At 33.7% G+C, this 16,234-nt stretch overlaps 2 protein-coding genes across 4 annotated transcripts in view; one reads left to right on the plus strand and one right to left on the minus strand.

Moving 5' to 3' along the window:
- Positions 1–2,715, plus strand: part of LOC124365745 — a 45,256-nt gene extending 42,541 nt beyond the window's left edge. Inside the window, exon 12 of one of the 3 annotated variants that reach the window (XM_046821736.1) lies at positions 2,475–2,715. In XM_046821736.1, the coding sequence (XP_046677692.1) occupies positions 2,475–2,517 (43 nt within the window). In that variant the 3' untranslated portion in view covers positions 2,518–2,715. Of the gene's footprint in view, positions 1–1,609; positions 2,446–2,474 lie in introns of those variants that run through there. The other 2 variants (XM_046821735.1, XM_046821734.1) reach the window with 2 other exon arrangements.
- A 1,089-nt stretch (positions 2,716–3,804) lies between these two features.
- Positions 3,805–16,234, minus strand: part of LOC124365747 (T-complex protein 1 subunit gamma-like) — a 39,597-nt gene continuing 27,167 nt past the window's right edge. Inside the window, exons 8-12 of the mRNA XM_046821739.1 lie at positions 14,586–14,729; positions 13,341–13,538; positions 12,393–12,549; positions 10,773–10,885; positions 3,805–4,248 (exon numbers count right to left, since the gene is read on the minus strand). Of these exons, the coding sequence (XP_046677695.1) occupies positions 4,138–4,248; positions 10,773–10,885; positions 12,393–12,549; positions 13,341–13,538; positions 14,586–14,729 (723 nt within the window). The 3' untranslated portion in view covers positions 3,805–4,137. The remainder of the gene's footprint in view (positions 4,249–10,772; positions 10,886–12,392; positions 12,550–13,340; positions 13,539–14,585; positions 14,730–16,234) is intronic.

Below are 16,234 nucleotides of genomic sequence, written 5' to 3' on the forward strand. Positions count from 1 at the left end.
TGTCAAAAATACATAGACCTAAAAACTCTTGATTAAATGGCAATCAAGTGCCGTGTCAATAGTATGAGTACAGCAGCTGGCTGTATTGCTGTAGGTCAGCGCTGACAATGCTGACACGGTGTCTGGGTCACTGGTCTAGTTACAGGTGGCCAAGCAGCTGTGTGCCAACGCTGTATGATGTGGAATATCACTGTTAGTTTGTGACTTGGCAGTGACGTCACTGTTATTTAGTTATTTCATAGATGAGTAATACATGAATTATATTTCATATTATTTTAAATCTTAAAAGGCTTATAAGTTTGGAGTGAATAATATAGTTGTGTGAAGTGTTATTCTTGATTATTGAAAGTCTTTAACTTGGCTTAATCTTGATAGTTTACTTGCTTGTTAGTGTTCAGTATTTAATTCAAGTTTCATGATAAAGTTCTGAAGCTTCCATGAAAGAAAATATTTGTTTTTTAACTTACATGAGATCCAAGGTAAGTATTGTGCACAAGTAAATAATATTTTGTTGTGTTATTACCACTTAAAATACACACTTTTCTTGGAGTTCACTTTAATGTGACTGTAGTCAGTCAGCCATGTTGGTTTTCAAGATATATATTTTCAAAATTTACTTCTATTACGTTTTTATAACCAAAGTCCTGGAACTTTTTGCACGTTATTTATTAAATAAATTATTTAATAAATGTGCAAGAAACCCCATGGGATCTTATGAACATGTAAGTTTGAAATACTATGGGTGATAAGAAAGTCTTATTGCATGGCCTCTCGACCATTGCATCAGCCACCTGGAAGTATCTGTGCAGCATCCTTAAGAGTTGTGAAGAAACATGGTAGTGATTTTTCAAAGTAACATGCATGCCAGCCCACTAATTAATGTTAATTGATACCCAACATGACCACCCGGCACAGGCGACGGTTCACATCTTGAGCTACCTCAAAGGGACCCACAAATTGCACTACTGTCCTAATTGAATTAAGTCAGTTCTAAAACTGTAATAATGGAAGTTTACAGTATGCCTCTACTATTTATGGTTGGCTTCACCGAGCATGGTAACTTTGGAGTGTACCTGTTTAAGATTAGTAAGTTTGAAAGCTTGGAGTGTCCCTATGGGGATGCAGAGCATGGGTTCCTCTTCCGACCACATGTTCTTCTTCTGCAGACGGTGGGAAAATGAAAGAAGGGGACTCGAGATAGCTGTAGGCCAGCTCTCACCGGACCATTGTGCGGAAAATACAGACAGACAGATTTGGAATAGTGTCTCTGCCAATGTAAAGGGGGGTGCTGAAAACCAAGAAATTAGAAGAAAGGTAATAAATAGGCTACAGCCCCGAAGTTGCCCAACCAATGACCTGATACTGTAGAAGTTCTCTCTTGGCTTAAGTAGGCACCCTTTTGAAGTAATGCAGAAAGCAGTCACAGGAGGGAGTAATGCTTGGGCCATTGAAGCTTTTAGTGTGAGTCCCAGCGAAATTCACTGACGGTGCATTAGTACTTTTCCCATTGTAAAAAAATAAATAAAAACGGTACTTTAATAAAATTTAAATTAAATTACAGTATAATCTTGAGTGAAGTTTTATTGTACTAAAACACTTTTTTTGGCAGGAAAATGTTTTATGAAGATGAAGAACTACAACTGAAAGATTTTGCCTTCAACGACATCTCTGATGCAGGAGTAGCATTTGCTAAAATGTTCCTTAAAACCAACGCAGTACCCTTATATAGTGGGAAAACTGGAATGCGGCATTAATAGCTCTCATACAGTACGATTCCATTTTAAGCTATTTGAAAATAGAAGCGGAATACAGTGGACCAAACTATTGTGTAAATATTTATTACACATTATAAAAATAACAGTAATTTACTGTACAAATATGTAATAATACATCAATTTAATTGTTATAAAAAGAGATATATATTACAAAGATGCACATATGGACTTACAGGATGTCCTGTTGTAATCAGAACTTTAGCTTTATGATGGATAGTAATATAATAATTTATTCCAGATATTGTTGGTGAATACATTTAATTAATTAATTAAATAAGATATACACAGTAGATTTCCTTGATTGTTAAAACAGTGTAGAAATAAATTAGTACCTTCTACTGTAGCAAAAATATTGCGTTCTTAATTTTTTATTATATCTATATTTCCAAAGTTGTGGTTACACACAAAAAAGAGCCTGATATATATTAGGACATATATACTTAGGAATTAAAAACAATGAATCTTATATACTGTATGTGTTTACCAAATTGTTTAATTTGGTTTTGTACATGATAAATTGTCCACAATCCATTTTAGATCTGTCATACATGGGAAAAGACTATAAGAAACATGGGTGACAGTCTGCAAGATAACCGACCCTTATGTAACATAAATAAATTTTGCCACAATTTGTAAAACTTGACTCCTTAACTTGTGATCCATTAACTCATTATTACTTTGTCATGGCTTTGACTCTAGCTCTCTAAAGCTTTGGAAGATTCCTGAAGATACTGGAGAGTGATTGACATGTTGAGTCTACAGTGAATTCATCGAGCGCTGCCTTGCCCAGAAAGGTGAGCCTCTGGAGTTGTAACCAATCGGGGAGATAAACCCAGGAAAGTCCGTATGGACGGTTTCAATCCCTAGAATATTCACAAATAGTCACTCACACCTTATCGTTTGTCCGAGATACTTGTTTCATTATATTATTGGTGCGTCTGTTTCACTTAGTAAAGTATGGTTTCAGTGTTAATTGTACTTTCAGTTACAGTAGAACCCCTCATATCCGGCCTCGGTTTTACCGCACCTCGGTTTATCCGGCCACTTCTCGGAAGCCAATATCGAAATTTATTTACCACGGCTTGCAGACGCGCAGTTGCACGCACTAGTCTCCCACGACTCTTACGTTATTTTGGTGTATCTATTTGTTTACATTTTCCTGTTTTGTCCTCAGTTGAGCTAATAGGTTTAACCTGTAAACAGTTCGTTGATTATTTCCAGTGCGGTTAGTACAGTACAGTACAATTGTTTTGTTTCGTCAAAGTGCTGTGTACTGTAGGTTGGTTTATCCGGCCGAATCGTTATCCGGCCAGGGGCTCGGTCCCGTGGTGGCCGGATATGAGGGGTTCTACTGTATATAAAAATTAGTTTTTGACTAAGGACAAACATATATAAAAATTTAGCGAAGTAAAAATATTTCAATTCAATTCAATTATTATTTTATTGCATAAAATACACAAGTACATACAGAAAATAATTAAAGCAAAGTATGGGTTTAAATATCAAAATTTAAAAGAATCATTTGGAATTCCTTACTACATACCACAAGTTATGGACTTGGTCAAATTTAATCAGTTGTTTTTTTTTTACTAGTCTACTAGTTACCTTGGATTTTTAATCTTGCCCAGGTTGTAAGTTGTTAATTCTGACTTGTAAAACTTTTAACTAGTCACCATTTTGTACTAGGTTAAGATGGAGACCTCTAGTTTGCATTGTTAGTTTTCTTTTAACTCATTATTAAGTACAATGTGGTGATTGTGTGATCTTCAAAATGAGGGGTCACTCTGAAATCATTTGAAATTTCTGAGTTGCCCCAAAATCCTCCATTTTGGGTTTGTGAACGAAGTTGTAGTTATGCCCAAAAAGTACGTCATAACGTGACATAAAGGTGTGCAGAATTGAGTTTTTCTAATGTGATGCCATTACAATATTAACAGAGGGTCTCCAGACTTCTCCCATAATTATTATATAATTATAAGTCCCATAACTAATTAAGGATTACACAAAGGACAAAAAATACTCCAAAACGTAGGCACTTATAGTGTAATTTTAATACAATACTCAATTACAAAATCATTTCAGCCTTTCTATTATCATGGTTAGGATAACCATAAGTGTTGCCTCATTGTGCTTGTGGAAACAGAGAAACGAGGAAGTTGGACAAGTTTTGTCCAGGAACAACTCAATAAAAAACAATCTGGACAAATTTCACCAGGAACTTACCTATAGTAAAAACAAAAAAATAAATGCCATATTATGGAAGTAAAAAATTAGTACGCACAGATTAGATTAATTAAAAGATCACAGGTGTTACGATTAAGGAAAATTATAAATTAGTTTCAAAAGGCGGGGAATACTGATTCTATTCTTTCATTGACTCCTCTGTGGGCTGAGCTGTCTTCTGTTCTCCATCTCGGTCTTTCTTCTTTGAACCAGAGACGATATCATCGATTCTCAGCAGAAGGATGGCAGTCTAGAGCAAAAAATGTAATCAATTTCAACTTTTACTGCTATTGATAATGCATTTGAAGATAACTATAAAATATATAAAATAAATATGCTATTGAAACATGCCTTGTCTATGTACCTTGCAGTCCCTTAACCCTTGATCTGGCAAACAACTAATAACTTGTAATTTTACATTTCGCAGTGGTAAGCAACTAGGCATCAGCCATTTTTTACTGGTTTTTGGACGTGTTGCACCGCTCTGGTACCATCAACTGTTTTCAGCCACTTTTTTTGTCAGTCCGCTTCCTGTTATACCTACGCATCACGTTAAAATAGTTGTTAAAATTGTTTTAGTCTCGGTTTATTGTATTCACCTCTATGACTGATCCTTGAGGTTCAAATGTGATCATTTTTATAGACCCACTAAGAAAGGAAGGTCTCCACCAGCAATTCAGAATAAAAACTATGTACATATAAATAAGTGTATAAGTTAGTAGAAACCTTTTTATCGTTACAAAACAGTGAACATTTAGTAAAACTTGCGTTTTATTCTACATAACTGTGTTTGAAGCTAGAAGCTGTAAAAGGACAAATATTTTTTAACTTAAAAACTTTTCAGTTATGGAAAGAAGAAATGTTTGATAAAATGTGTTTACTTAATTGTATTACTGTACTTTATTCTATTTTATGACATAAGATATATAATACATGTATGTTTACGTATAAATTTTATTATTTATACATGTAAACAAAAAAGTTTTTTGCACATAGTAAAAACAATTGTCTACCATTCTAGCTGTATTAGACTACTAGTTCTAGGATCATGGATTTTTACATTTTCAGTGGAAAGTAACACTTGAATTTTTTAGAAATTCTATTACTGTTGCTTGGTAGTGCAATTATAAAAATAAATATCATGCAATATATTGTGTTTTTGATTACCTTTTCAAGGGCTTACAATTGGTATAGTCTATTATTGTATTTGACACGTAACAATAACTGGCAATGTGATTTTAACCGGAGAGTAATACTTTGCGCTGGTGGTACTTTAAGAACGACTAGGTCATCGCAAATTATGGTAACAGACACTTGGAGGATTAACTCTATTTTCTGACTCTGATATGAGAACATTAAAAATAAAAAAAATGATGTTAAAGCTAGGAGAACTTGCTAACCTAAGAGAAACAAACAGTTATTCAAGGTAGAGTATCTCAGGTTAAAAAAAATCTAAACTAAATATTGCTCAAAAGGCAATAAAGCAAATTTTGAATCTAAAATAAATAACTAACTAATACTAATGAATCACATGGAATATCTATATATATATATATATATATATATATATATATATATATATATATAAATGAATGTTTGTGTGTTTGTCCTTTATAGACTCAGAAACTATTTGACCAATCATTAACCCTGGAACTGGCGGTCATATTTCTCTCAGTGGCAGAGTGTTTTAGTATTTCATACATTGCCTTATATTTATTTTATTATTACATGTTTTCTATAAAGTACCTATAACTTATTATATATTTCTTTATTCAGCATTGTTCAAGGAACATTTTTCACATAATATAATTAAAACAAAAAAATACCCTTACTCTACCTCTTCAGGAAAAAAATGTTTTTTAGAAAAAAGAAAAGTTAGTTCAAAGATTTTGATTTGTAAAATTGTTGTTGTTAGTGATACGCAAAATCCAAAATATGCAAAAGGAAGAGCATTTAATTCTGAGTAAAAATAAAACAACACATAGTTTATAAGGTATTTATTTTTACATGTGGTAAACGATACAAAAATCATACACTGACATTCGAAAGTGCTACTTACCAACAAAAGTAAGAACTTCAAAGCTCACTTGGACTTGTACAATCTTGTAACTATTAGTTTATATTAATTTTCTATTTTTTAATTTTTTATTATATATTTTTTAATTATGTTCTGATTGAATGTCTAAATCGGAATCCTCATCATTGCTTATTTCATGTACAACTAGTTCTCGAATGTCACGTGAACGATCGCAGAAATTACGATCCATTATGTAAACACGCACAAAAAACTTACTATTATTGTGTCATATACACAATCATCATTACAACGACATCAAAAAAACAATAAACCAGACAGAACACCATGCAGGTGACGAAATAACAATAGCCAAATGAACCAGTTGACTCATCGCTGCGCGCGCAACTAGCGCGGTACGCAGGAGAATGTAAACAAACAGTTTAGAGATTACAAAACGTATGGACGTGTAACGAAACGATAAAATTATTTATAAGTGTATTATTTACATAAATTGAACCTTCCTCTTTCGATTGGTATCAATGTACAACTAGTTCTCGAATGTCACTTGAACGATCGCGGAAATTACGATCCATTACGTAAACACGCACAAAAAATTTACTATTATTGTGTAATATACACAACCATCATTACAAAGAACTCAAACAAACAATAAACCAGACAGGACACCATGCAGCTGACGAAATAACAATAGCCGAATGAACCAGTTGACTCATCGCTGCGCGCGCAACTAGCGTGGTACGCGGGAGAATGTAAACAAACAGTCAGAGATTATAAGACGTATGGACGTGTAACGAAACGATAAATTATTTATTAGTGTATTATTTACATAAATTGAACCTTCCTCTTTCGATTGGTATCAATACCGATACTCTTTGATCGTGTTTTAAGTACGTAATATTGAGAAATAAAAGACGTATTAAAACGCCCGATATCGGGCGCTGCCATCTAGGATGCGACTAAAACGCCCGATATCGGGCGTTTGCCAGTTCCAGGGTTAAGAAAATTTGTATGTATATGCATTTTTCCATGTAGAAGGTTTATATGCTATGCTCATTAATGTAACTCACCACCAGGAGGCGCTGCAAAATACATAAGTTATCAAAGCGCCTGCACATTGTAAACTACAATTACGAGATAGTTGTGTATAATAACCACACACTATGTGAAGGCGCTAAGTTTTTATGGATATTTGTCTTTCAAATGAATTTCTGTTTGGCCTTATAGCTTGAATGTTAGACCACTTTATTATTAAGTACATACAGGGTGATTCATGAAGTTCTCCCCCCACTTCTACAGCACATTGTACTAGTAAAAATAATGAAAAAATGTTATATAAACATAGGTCCGAAAACGCTTCGTTAGCGAGTTACAGCTAGCGAAAGATTTCGCCTGAATTCCTGGGTAAAGAGTAAAATAAAGCCATACTGAACTTTTGGAAAGGTTAATTAAGTAAGAAATATCGTGGATTCTTATGTATTTTTACCTGATAAAGCTAATAAAATAGGTTTCAGAACTGTACCTGTAGTAGTTTTTGAGGGATGGGATTCAGGGTTAAATGCAAAAAATTGGGGCACGAAACAATGTTTTTTTAAGTTTGATGTACAATAACTTTGTTAAATTGGTAATAAATACATAAAATCAACAAACATTAATTGTAGAGAATTTAATTCTGAGGAAATTGATATAATCAAAGTCTAAAATAAAACAGAAATGAGTACCAAAAAATCGATTTTATTCAGTAAAATACATTACTAGTTTTAAGCAAAAATTAATCAGGTTGGGCCAACCGTACGCACCTTTTTATAATAGATGTTCGAAAATCAGGCCATCATTATCAATACATTTTGCAGCACGTTTGTGTATTGCTTTTGTTGCGTTTCTTAATTTTTCAGGACTTCCCTGTATCTGCACAGCCGAATCCATAATACGGGCAATTAATTCATCACGAGAATTCACTTTTGTCTTGTATACAATGTCTTTCATCCATCCCCAGATGCAATAATCCAATGGAGATAGATTTGGTGATCTTGGTGGCCAAGGGTGAGGCCCTCCACGACCAATCCAGTGTCCAGGAAATTGATGATTTAAGTAAGCAGAAACGGCACGTGAAAAGTGGGGAGGTGCTCTGTCATGCTGGAAGTACAAATTTTGTCTGAGATGTAAAGGAACATTCTCTAACAGCTGCGGCAACTCTTCTTGAAGGAAATGCAAATAGAACTCAGCATTTAGGCGTCCAGGTAATATGAAAGGTCCAATCAGTCGATTGTGCAAAAGGCCACACCAGACATTGACGCTAAATCGGTGTTGAAAGTTCTGTTCCACTACCTCATGTGGATTTTCTTCTGCCCATGAGTGTTCATTGTGCAAGTTATTGACACCATCCCGAGTGAATTGTGCCTCATCCGTAAACAAAATACGCTTGTAGAGTTGATTATTAATATTAAAAAGTTGCAAAACTCCAAGCGAAGCGGACCATCCCCTAGCTGTAGATGTTGAACCTTTAGTTTATGAAACGGATAAAATTTGTTTCGATTAAGTGACCTCCACACCGTTGACTGCGAAACTCCTATCCGCCTAGAAATACGTCGTGTACCTTCACCTGGACTGCGATGAACAGCATTAATAACAATATCATCATCAAGTTGGACAGCTCGTTCATAATTGGTTCTAGTACTTGGTAGTGATCCTGTTTCCCGAAGAGTACGAAAAGTTCCTGAAATTGTTTTGGTATCTGGAATCCTCCTATTAGGGTAACGTAGTTCATATTCTTCTACAGCAGCTCTAGCATTACCATTACAGTAACCCAAAATAAAAACCATATCAGCGTATTCCTCTGATGTAAATAAGTAAGGCATTTTTTCGCTGAATAAACAATCGAATTATAACTCACAGAAAAATTGCATTTAATAACACGATTCACAGAACCCGATCTCCTGCTGTAGCTTGCAAAACACCACTAATACACAGTTCTAACGTAACAGTACAGAATACCATTGTTGATCAGCTGTTATTCGTGCGTTACCAACTTAGAAATTAATAAAACAAAAAACTGCATTTCGATGATTAGTAAACAATAATGGGAAAATGTTTGCTTCATTTATTTTCGAACATTTGATGTAAATTTTTATTAAAAAAAAATACAACGTAATAAAACATGATATTTTTATTTACAAACAAATTTATTTAACAGTTAATCTTGTTTTCTCAATTTATCTCATCATTAAGGAACAAACATTTTGTTTTTGTTTTATTTTAACTAAATACTGTACGGTATTTCTTTACAGCTAGTAATGTATTATACTGAATAAAATCGATTTTTTGGTACTTATTTCTGTTTTATTTTAGACTTTGATTATATCAATTTTCTCAGAATTAAATTCTCTACAATTAATGTTTGTTGATTTTATGTATTTATTACCAATTTAACAAAGTTATTGTACATCAAACTTAAAAAAACATTGTTTCGTGACCCAATTTTTTGCATTTAACCCTGAATCCCTCAAAAACTATTACAGGTACAGTTCTGAAACCTATTTTATTAGCTTTATCAGATAAAAATACATAAGAATCCACGATATTTCTTACTTAATTAACCTTTCCAAAAGTTCAGTATGGCTTTATTTTACTCTTTACCCAGGAATTCAGGCGAAATCTTTCGCTAGCTGTAACTCGCTAACGAAGCGTTTTCGGACCTATGTTTATATAACATTTTTTCATTATTTTTACTAGTACAATGTGCTGTAGAAGTGGGGGGAGAACTTCATGAATCACCCTGTATACGTGTACAATGGCTATAAACATACACTTTTGGTTGGCAGATTTTCTTGATAGTGTCAACAAGGTAAACTCTACATCGGCGTTGACAATATAATTCACTTGAACCAGAAGTGCTCATACATGGGCAAAGCTTACAAAAAGCGTGCGAAGCCGTGGGGAACAGCTAGTTATAAATAAATAGTAAAAAAATACAGGGGTACTGGGCATAAGAGATACCAAGAAAAAAAATCAAATCAGACAGTATGGGCAGAGTATTTGCACATATAGTCTTTAACTGTAAATCCACAACCTGTTTGTTTCTGATACTGGTAAATTGAAACAATTTAAGGTATCTTATAAAAATAGAATTTTTATCATGTATTAGATAATTTTTTTCTCAGATCACTTATTTTTTAGCTTAATAAACCTAAAACCAACTGTCAGACAACTAGATAAAGAAACAAAGTTGTCATTTTAAGGGTCTATAATAGTTACTGAAGATGATATAACATTTATTTCAAGTGTGTCTGACGGTAAGGTTTGAACTTTTTCAAACTTATAACTATTCAAAAACTACTAAAATCGTGTAACATTTGTTTTGATTTAGCTTTAAAGGCTTTACAAGCTACAACACATTTGGTGACTTTGGAATATCACAACAAAGAATAGGCTCAAAATAGAAAAGCTTTTCTGGCCAGTCTCTCAACTCCAGCAATGTGCAGCCTTCCAGACTGACGGACATCGTTCGGCAACTTCTTCCCAGGAACGTGTAAGATTTCTGTCTTAAAGGAAATTTGGCTTGCGGCTTCAGGATTATAACTATTTATAATTTTCTTTTACAAAGATTGATTTTTTTACTATTTAGAAAACTCTCAGGCCTTCATTATTTGTAACTATCATATATTTTACTCTTTCCACATCTCCTCTTTCAATATAACCGACTTCTAGTTGAATAGGATAAGCACTGCACGTTTAATTACCTCCACTGCAGTCTTATAGATCTGCAACTTGACGGCCAGGGGCTCCCAGATGCCCAACTCCTTCATGTCTACGATTGCTCCAGTCTCTCCGTTGATGCCCCAACTAGTTCCACCTGTACAGAGGACAGACAGAACATTGTAATTTATAACGTACATAACATGGTATCGGGTCCTAACCAGAAAGATTTAATCTAGTTGAGTTAATAAAGAAATCTGGATGCTTGTTGTATTTAACAATTTAACTTAACCAGTGCGACTGAACTGTACGCTGACTACATTAAGAAATCGTCATGAGCGTTATACAACATTATACAAGTTTCATGAGTATTAATAAAAATTAGTAAAACAAATTTCAACTACTTCAACTATTTTTAAACCTTACTGAAGTTCAAATTACAATTATTTTTTAAAGCTAAAATCACAAAAAAATTACAATATATTTTGAAGGTTTATGATTTTTTAGGTTGTTTTAAAAAAACTTATAACTTTTAAATAAAGGTAGAGAATATTTGTAGCTACTGGAGCTGCACTGTCCCTAAAAGAAGCAACAATTGTGTTCGAAGTGGACATTTTCCGGAAACTTTGTAAGTGAATATCTTTTGATATAATTAAGATTTTATAGAGTATTTAAAGGAAATTATTAGTTTGGATTTTATTTTAAACTTTTTGAAAGAGATGCATTTTATTTTGATTTTGTTAAGTGTCAAGCAGAAGAAAACTTAATTTTTATTTAAAAATTTTGTTTTGTTAATAAATTAATTTTATCATTTAGCTTGCAATTAATCTGGGACACAATTTAAAAAATTCCTTGATAACTTAACGTTGCAATACTAGAGGACTATTGGAACTTTAAACTGTAGGAGTGGCAGGAACCTTTACATTGGTGTTAGTCTGTTTCAATTAATTTAATCATGTTATTATTTAGTCACTGTTTTCTCACACACTCTTTACTGCTCTCTTATTAAACACCTCCACAGCGTAATCTCGTTGTTTCAATATAGATATTATTGAGCACAATTATATTCATCATATTTTTCAATTTTTAACGCATATTTGAAGCCAATATTTATGAAGTTTGTTGAATTCATGTGATTGTTGTCAAGGTTTTCAGCGAGTTCTCACGATTGGTTATAAAAACATTCCCAATCGTCATGACAGTGTCTATAGAGAGTGTTGATTGAGAGCCTAATAGTAATTTTAATGTTTAAAAAAATCTGAATATGATAAAAATTGATGATGTAGAAAGTTTTATGTAAATCTGTATCTTAGTTTAGGGTTTCATTAAGATGAAAAATTATGATTAACAGTATTGCGGGTTTTCAAGATGTTCTGCAATTAATTATGGAGACGTGCAAAGAAAACTCATCTTGGGTATTTATAGGATCAACGTGCGACTCAATGGTAATTTTAATGTTTAACACTTCTAAATGTGCTCAAAATCAACACTAAAAGTACAGCGGATTTCTACGGTTAGGCTGTGAAAACCTTTTACTTAATGAGCACTTAATGAGAGGGACAATGAACAAAGCTCCATGTGAATACGTTCTGTAGTTTCGGAGATTTCGTGAGGAGTCAGCCTATAGTATTTATAAAGATAATGTTCATGTATTCCACTCTCACCTGTGGCATGCTTCGCCCTGAGTGCTGTGAGAGTACGGATTGTGTTTGCACCACAGTTCTGCGCAAGTGTACGTGGGATCACTTCCAGAGCCTGCGCCACAGCACGGTACGGCCACTGTGCCACTCCCTCCACACTCTTTCCTTTCTCTAGTAGTGCCTGCAACAACAACCATTCAGGTATCTTACTGCTTGTATAAGAGTTTCTGAACAAGACTTCTACAGTAAAAGGATATAAGGACACAATTCTCTCCAGAGAGTTTGAGAAATGTGTCCTATATTCTGTTTTTGTTATGTGTAGTGTTGTAATACGACTCTTGAGTTTTACCCCATACAAACAATGTAACAATTTAACTAACTTATTTTCGGTTGTAAAATGATGTACGTAAGTTTTTTATTTATTTACTTTATTTAAAGTATTGTATATGAATCCAAATGAGTTTTTCTTGTAAAGGGAACACTTTTTTATATCTAAACAAAGTTGCCAGAAGAGTTTGAGATTATTTTTCTGGATAATGAAAACTAAAACGTGTTTGGATGTATATAATGAGGCGTCAGCCATAATTGTAAGACTAAACATAAGATCATAAAAATGGTTGAGTATAAAAACAGTCATATTGGCATCAGCCAATGAAATAGATTTTTAGCTAAATAACAGACCTTTACATAGTTGGCTGAAGCTGAATTAATTTTTATTTCCATTAACTTTCATCTGACGTGTTATATTATTTGATATCTAGCTGATGTCTACCCTAATCAGCGTGTGGTTAATAATCACTACTTTTTGGGGGAAATTCTTCCCTCAATTTTATGAAAAGTTGTTTGCTAATACTATTAAAATTTGACCTCTGGTCCTGACCTATAATGCAATCAGTTACACACTTGTGTAATTCAACTTTAAGAATCTTTGAGTTCCTACATTCAAATAAGAAAAAGTGACCGACTATTGACCTTGGACACTGCCATCTCCACTGCACCACCGCCCGGAACCAGTCTGGGCTGCAGCATGATGTTCCTGGCCACATGAAGAGCATCCTGCAGATTGCGCTCAGTCTCATTGAGTACGTCCTTGCTGGCCCCTCGCAGCATGATTGTACATGCCTTCGGGTCCTTGCACTCCGTGATGAAGCAGAAGTACTCGTCCCCGACCTGAACAAGGTGAACATGGTTGTCAAAATTATTTAATCCGTATAAGCCTATACTGGAGTAAATAATACACCGGTAACTTTCTGGAGAATACTGGGAACTCCATGAGTGGGGCAATGGGCAATATGAGTTAAGGGAAATTAAAAAGAAAACAATTAATTTTTAGGCCAGGACTTATATTGTAACAAGAAGGCTATTGTTTAAATACACAGCTCATGTTAGAATAATAATTTGTTTAAAAAGTTTCCAGATTCACATCTTATCATATCATATACTATACATTAAAGTTCACTCCTATGGGTCAAATAGTCAATAATACAGACTATTGCAAAGAGGTACATCGGTTACATGATTTTGTTCACTGAAAAAAGCCAAAAGAGTACAAATGCAAGGAAATTGACAACTCCATCATGATAATGCTCTAGCTCACAAGTCACAACTTGTCTAGCAGTACTTGGTTAATCATCAAATTACACAGGTCCAAAAGCTCCTACTTACAAGATATTGCTCCTTGTGAAATTTTTCTACCTTAAGTCTAACATCTGCTGAAAGGGCAAAGATGTAATGGAGATACAATACAATGTGACTTAGCGACTTTTTGACCATTTTGAAATCAAGCAAACCACTTGTACACTTGAGTTATTCCCATAGCCATCATCTTGGTAAGCTGTTCTCAACATTAAAACACAAAATTTTACCAGCTACACATTGTTCACTTACTTGCCATCACACGAAATGAAATAAGAACAAAACAGTGAAGCCAAAACCATCACTGCAAATGAACGGAACAAGCCAGATTGACAATACAGGTGGCACTGAATTGGTAAAAGTTTTGCTTTATACGCTTGGTAGCAGGAATGCTTACTACACAATCCCAGCCCTTGGAAACATTATTCAGAATATTTTGTACTTTCCCCTTGTATAATTAGTTGGTATTAGTTCAATTGTTATCGATGTATAACAGTTATAAAAAAACATACAAATCATTAAACATAATGTGTCAGTGTATGAGCAGGCACTGTTAAGATAGTTTTGAGATAAAAATGTTACCTTCTTGATTTCAAAGAGACCTGCCCCAGTGCCCACATCGTCTTCCTTAAGCTCCTCTGTTCTGTTGACAATTGTGGCACCACAGGCTCGAGCAATACGATTGTTGTCGGACTTCCGTACCCGGCGCACAGCAGAAATGTTTGCCTGCAAAGTTTCATAAGTGTTACTTTGGTGACAATTCAATAAATTATAAAAGCTATTACACTCTTAATATAAGATGTAGATTAAATGATTTGTGTCAATAGCAAAATATTATTACGGATGTAATACATTTCTTTGTTTGTATGTAAGAAAATTAAAGATTTAAAACTGTAAGTCTGGACTTTTATTAACCCTTTTAACCCCGGCCATTAAATCAAGTGATGTGCCAGAAATCCCAAGCCATTTTTCAGACAAAATGTAAGGGTTTTTGTAAAAAATTCATAACTCGGTTATTTTTTAAGATATTTAGGTAATTCTTTTTTTGTTTTACTTCTTAATATGTAGATTACAGAAATATACAAATAAAAATTATTATTTTGAAAGTACTTTTTTTTACATACATATACATATATAAAAAATAAATAAAAATGAAAAAATTTTAAGTTTGATCATGGAAACCATACAGATAAAAAAAATATTATTTGACACAAAAATACCCATTTACTTTATGATATATTTAATCCTTAATAAAAGGAAACAAAAATTATAGGCCTACCTTATTTACAAGTGGAGTAACATCAATTTTTGTAAAGCCGTGTAAAGTTTTTTTTTTGCCATTTCTGGGCAAGGCAATGTAACAAGACTTTCGAAATTCACATTATTTAAAATAAACATAAAACCAAAGTTATTTCTGACAAAATAACTAAAATTGTTCATAATCTAAATTTTAAAAAAAGTTTTAAAAAACAATATTTACATCACTGCAAAGCGTTTTAGCACTTGTGGTCACCAAAACAATTGGGGTGAATTCCTTTCTGGCAACGTACACAAAAATACCTTGCTTTTTTTCTTTTACCCCCACACTGGAGTACTTTTGAATGCTACACACACAACAATTCCTTTCCATTCTTCCTGGTAGGTGTTGCAGTCCATAGTTTTGTATGTTGTCACCACCAGCTAATAGGTCGTCATGTCGCTGCTTACTGTCCATCCACTCTTTAACCCAAATCTTCTATTATACACACCATATATTGGAAGCGTGACATTGGTGGTCCAGAGCAGTTTTCTCTGTACAAAATATATGTATTCAAAACCATTCTAGCCATTATGTTGAATGTAGCTTTCTTCCAGTACTTCACTGTTCGCCTTTCGTTCTAAATAATTGTAAAGCATCTGGTCATTCACATCTATGCCAACCCATATATTTATTGTAGCTATCAACTACTTCAGGTATTTTGCTTGTCAAATTACCAGTATGTCTCTTTTTATTTTATCAACAGATTGGGCATGGCTTTTTGTTGACAATAATAGTACTGGATTTTTTTGTGTCTTCTTTTCTTTCATCCCAAGCAAAAGCAATTCATTTTTGGCGCATATATAACTTTTGCCCCACTTGGAATTTCTCCTTCATCTCCATAGGGATACCTTTCCTATTTTTTACGCAGGGTTCCTGTGATGTAAGTGGCCTTACTATATAAATACCTAGCAATAGGTATTGACGTGAAAAA

The sequence above is a fragment of the Homalodisca vitripennis genome, chromosome 7, assembly GCF_021130785.1.
Source record: "Homalodisca vitripennis isolate AUS2020 chromosome 7, UT_GWSS_2.1, whole genome shotgun sequence".
Taxonomy (NCBI): Eukaryota; Metazoa; Arthropoda; class Insecta; order Hemiptera; family Cicadellidae; genus Homalodisca; species Homalodisca vitripennis.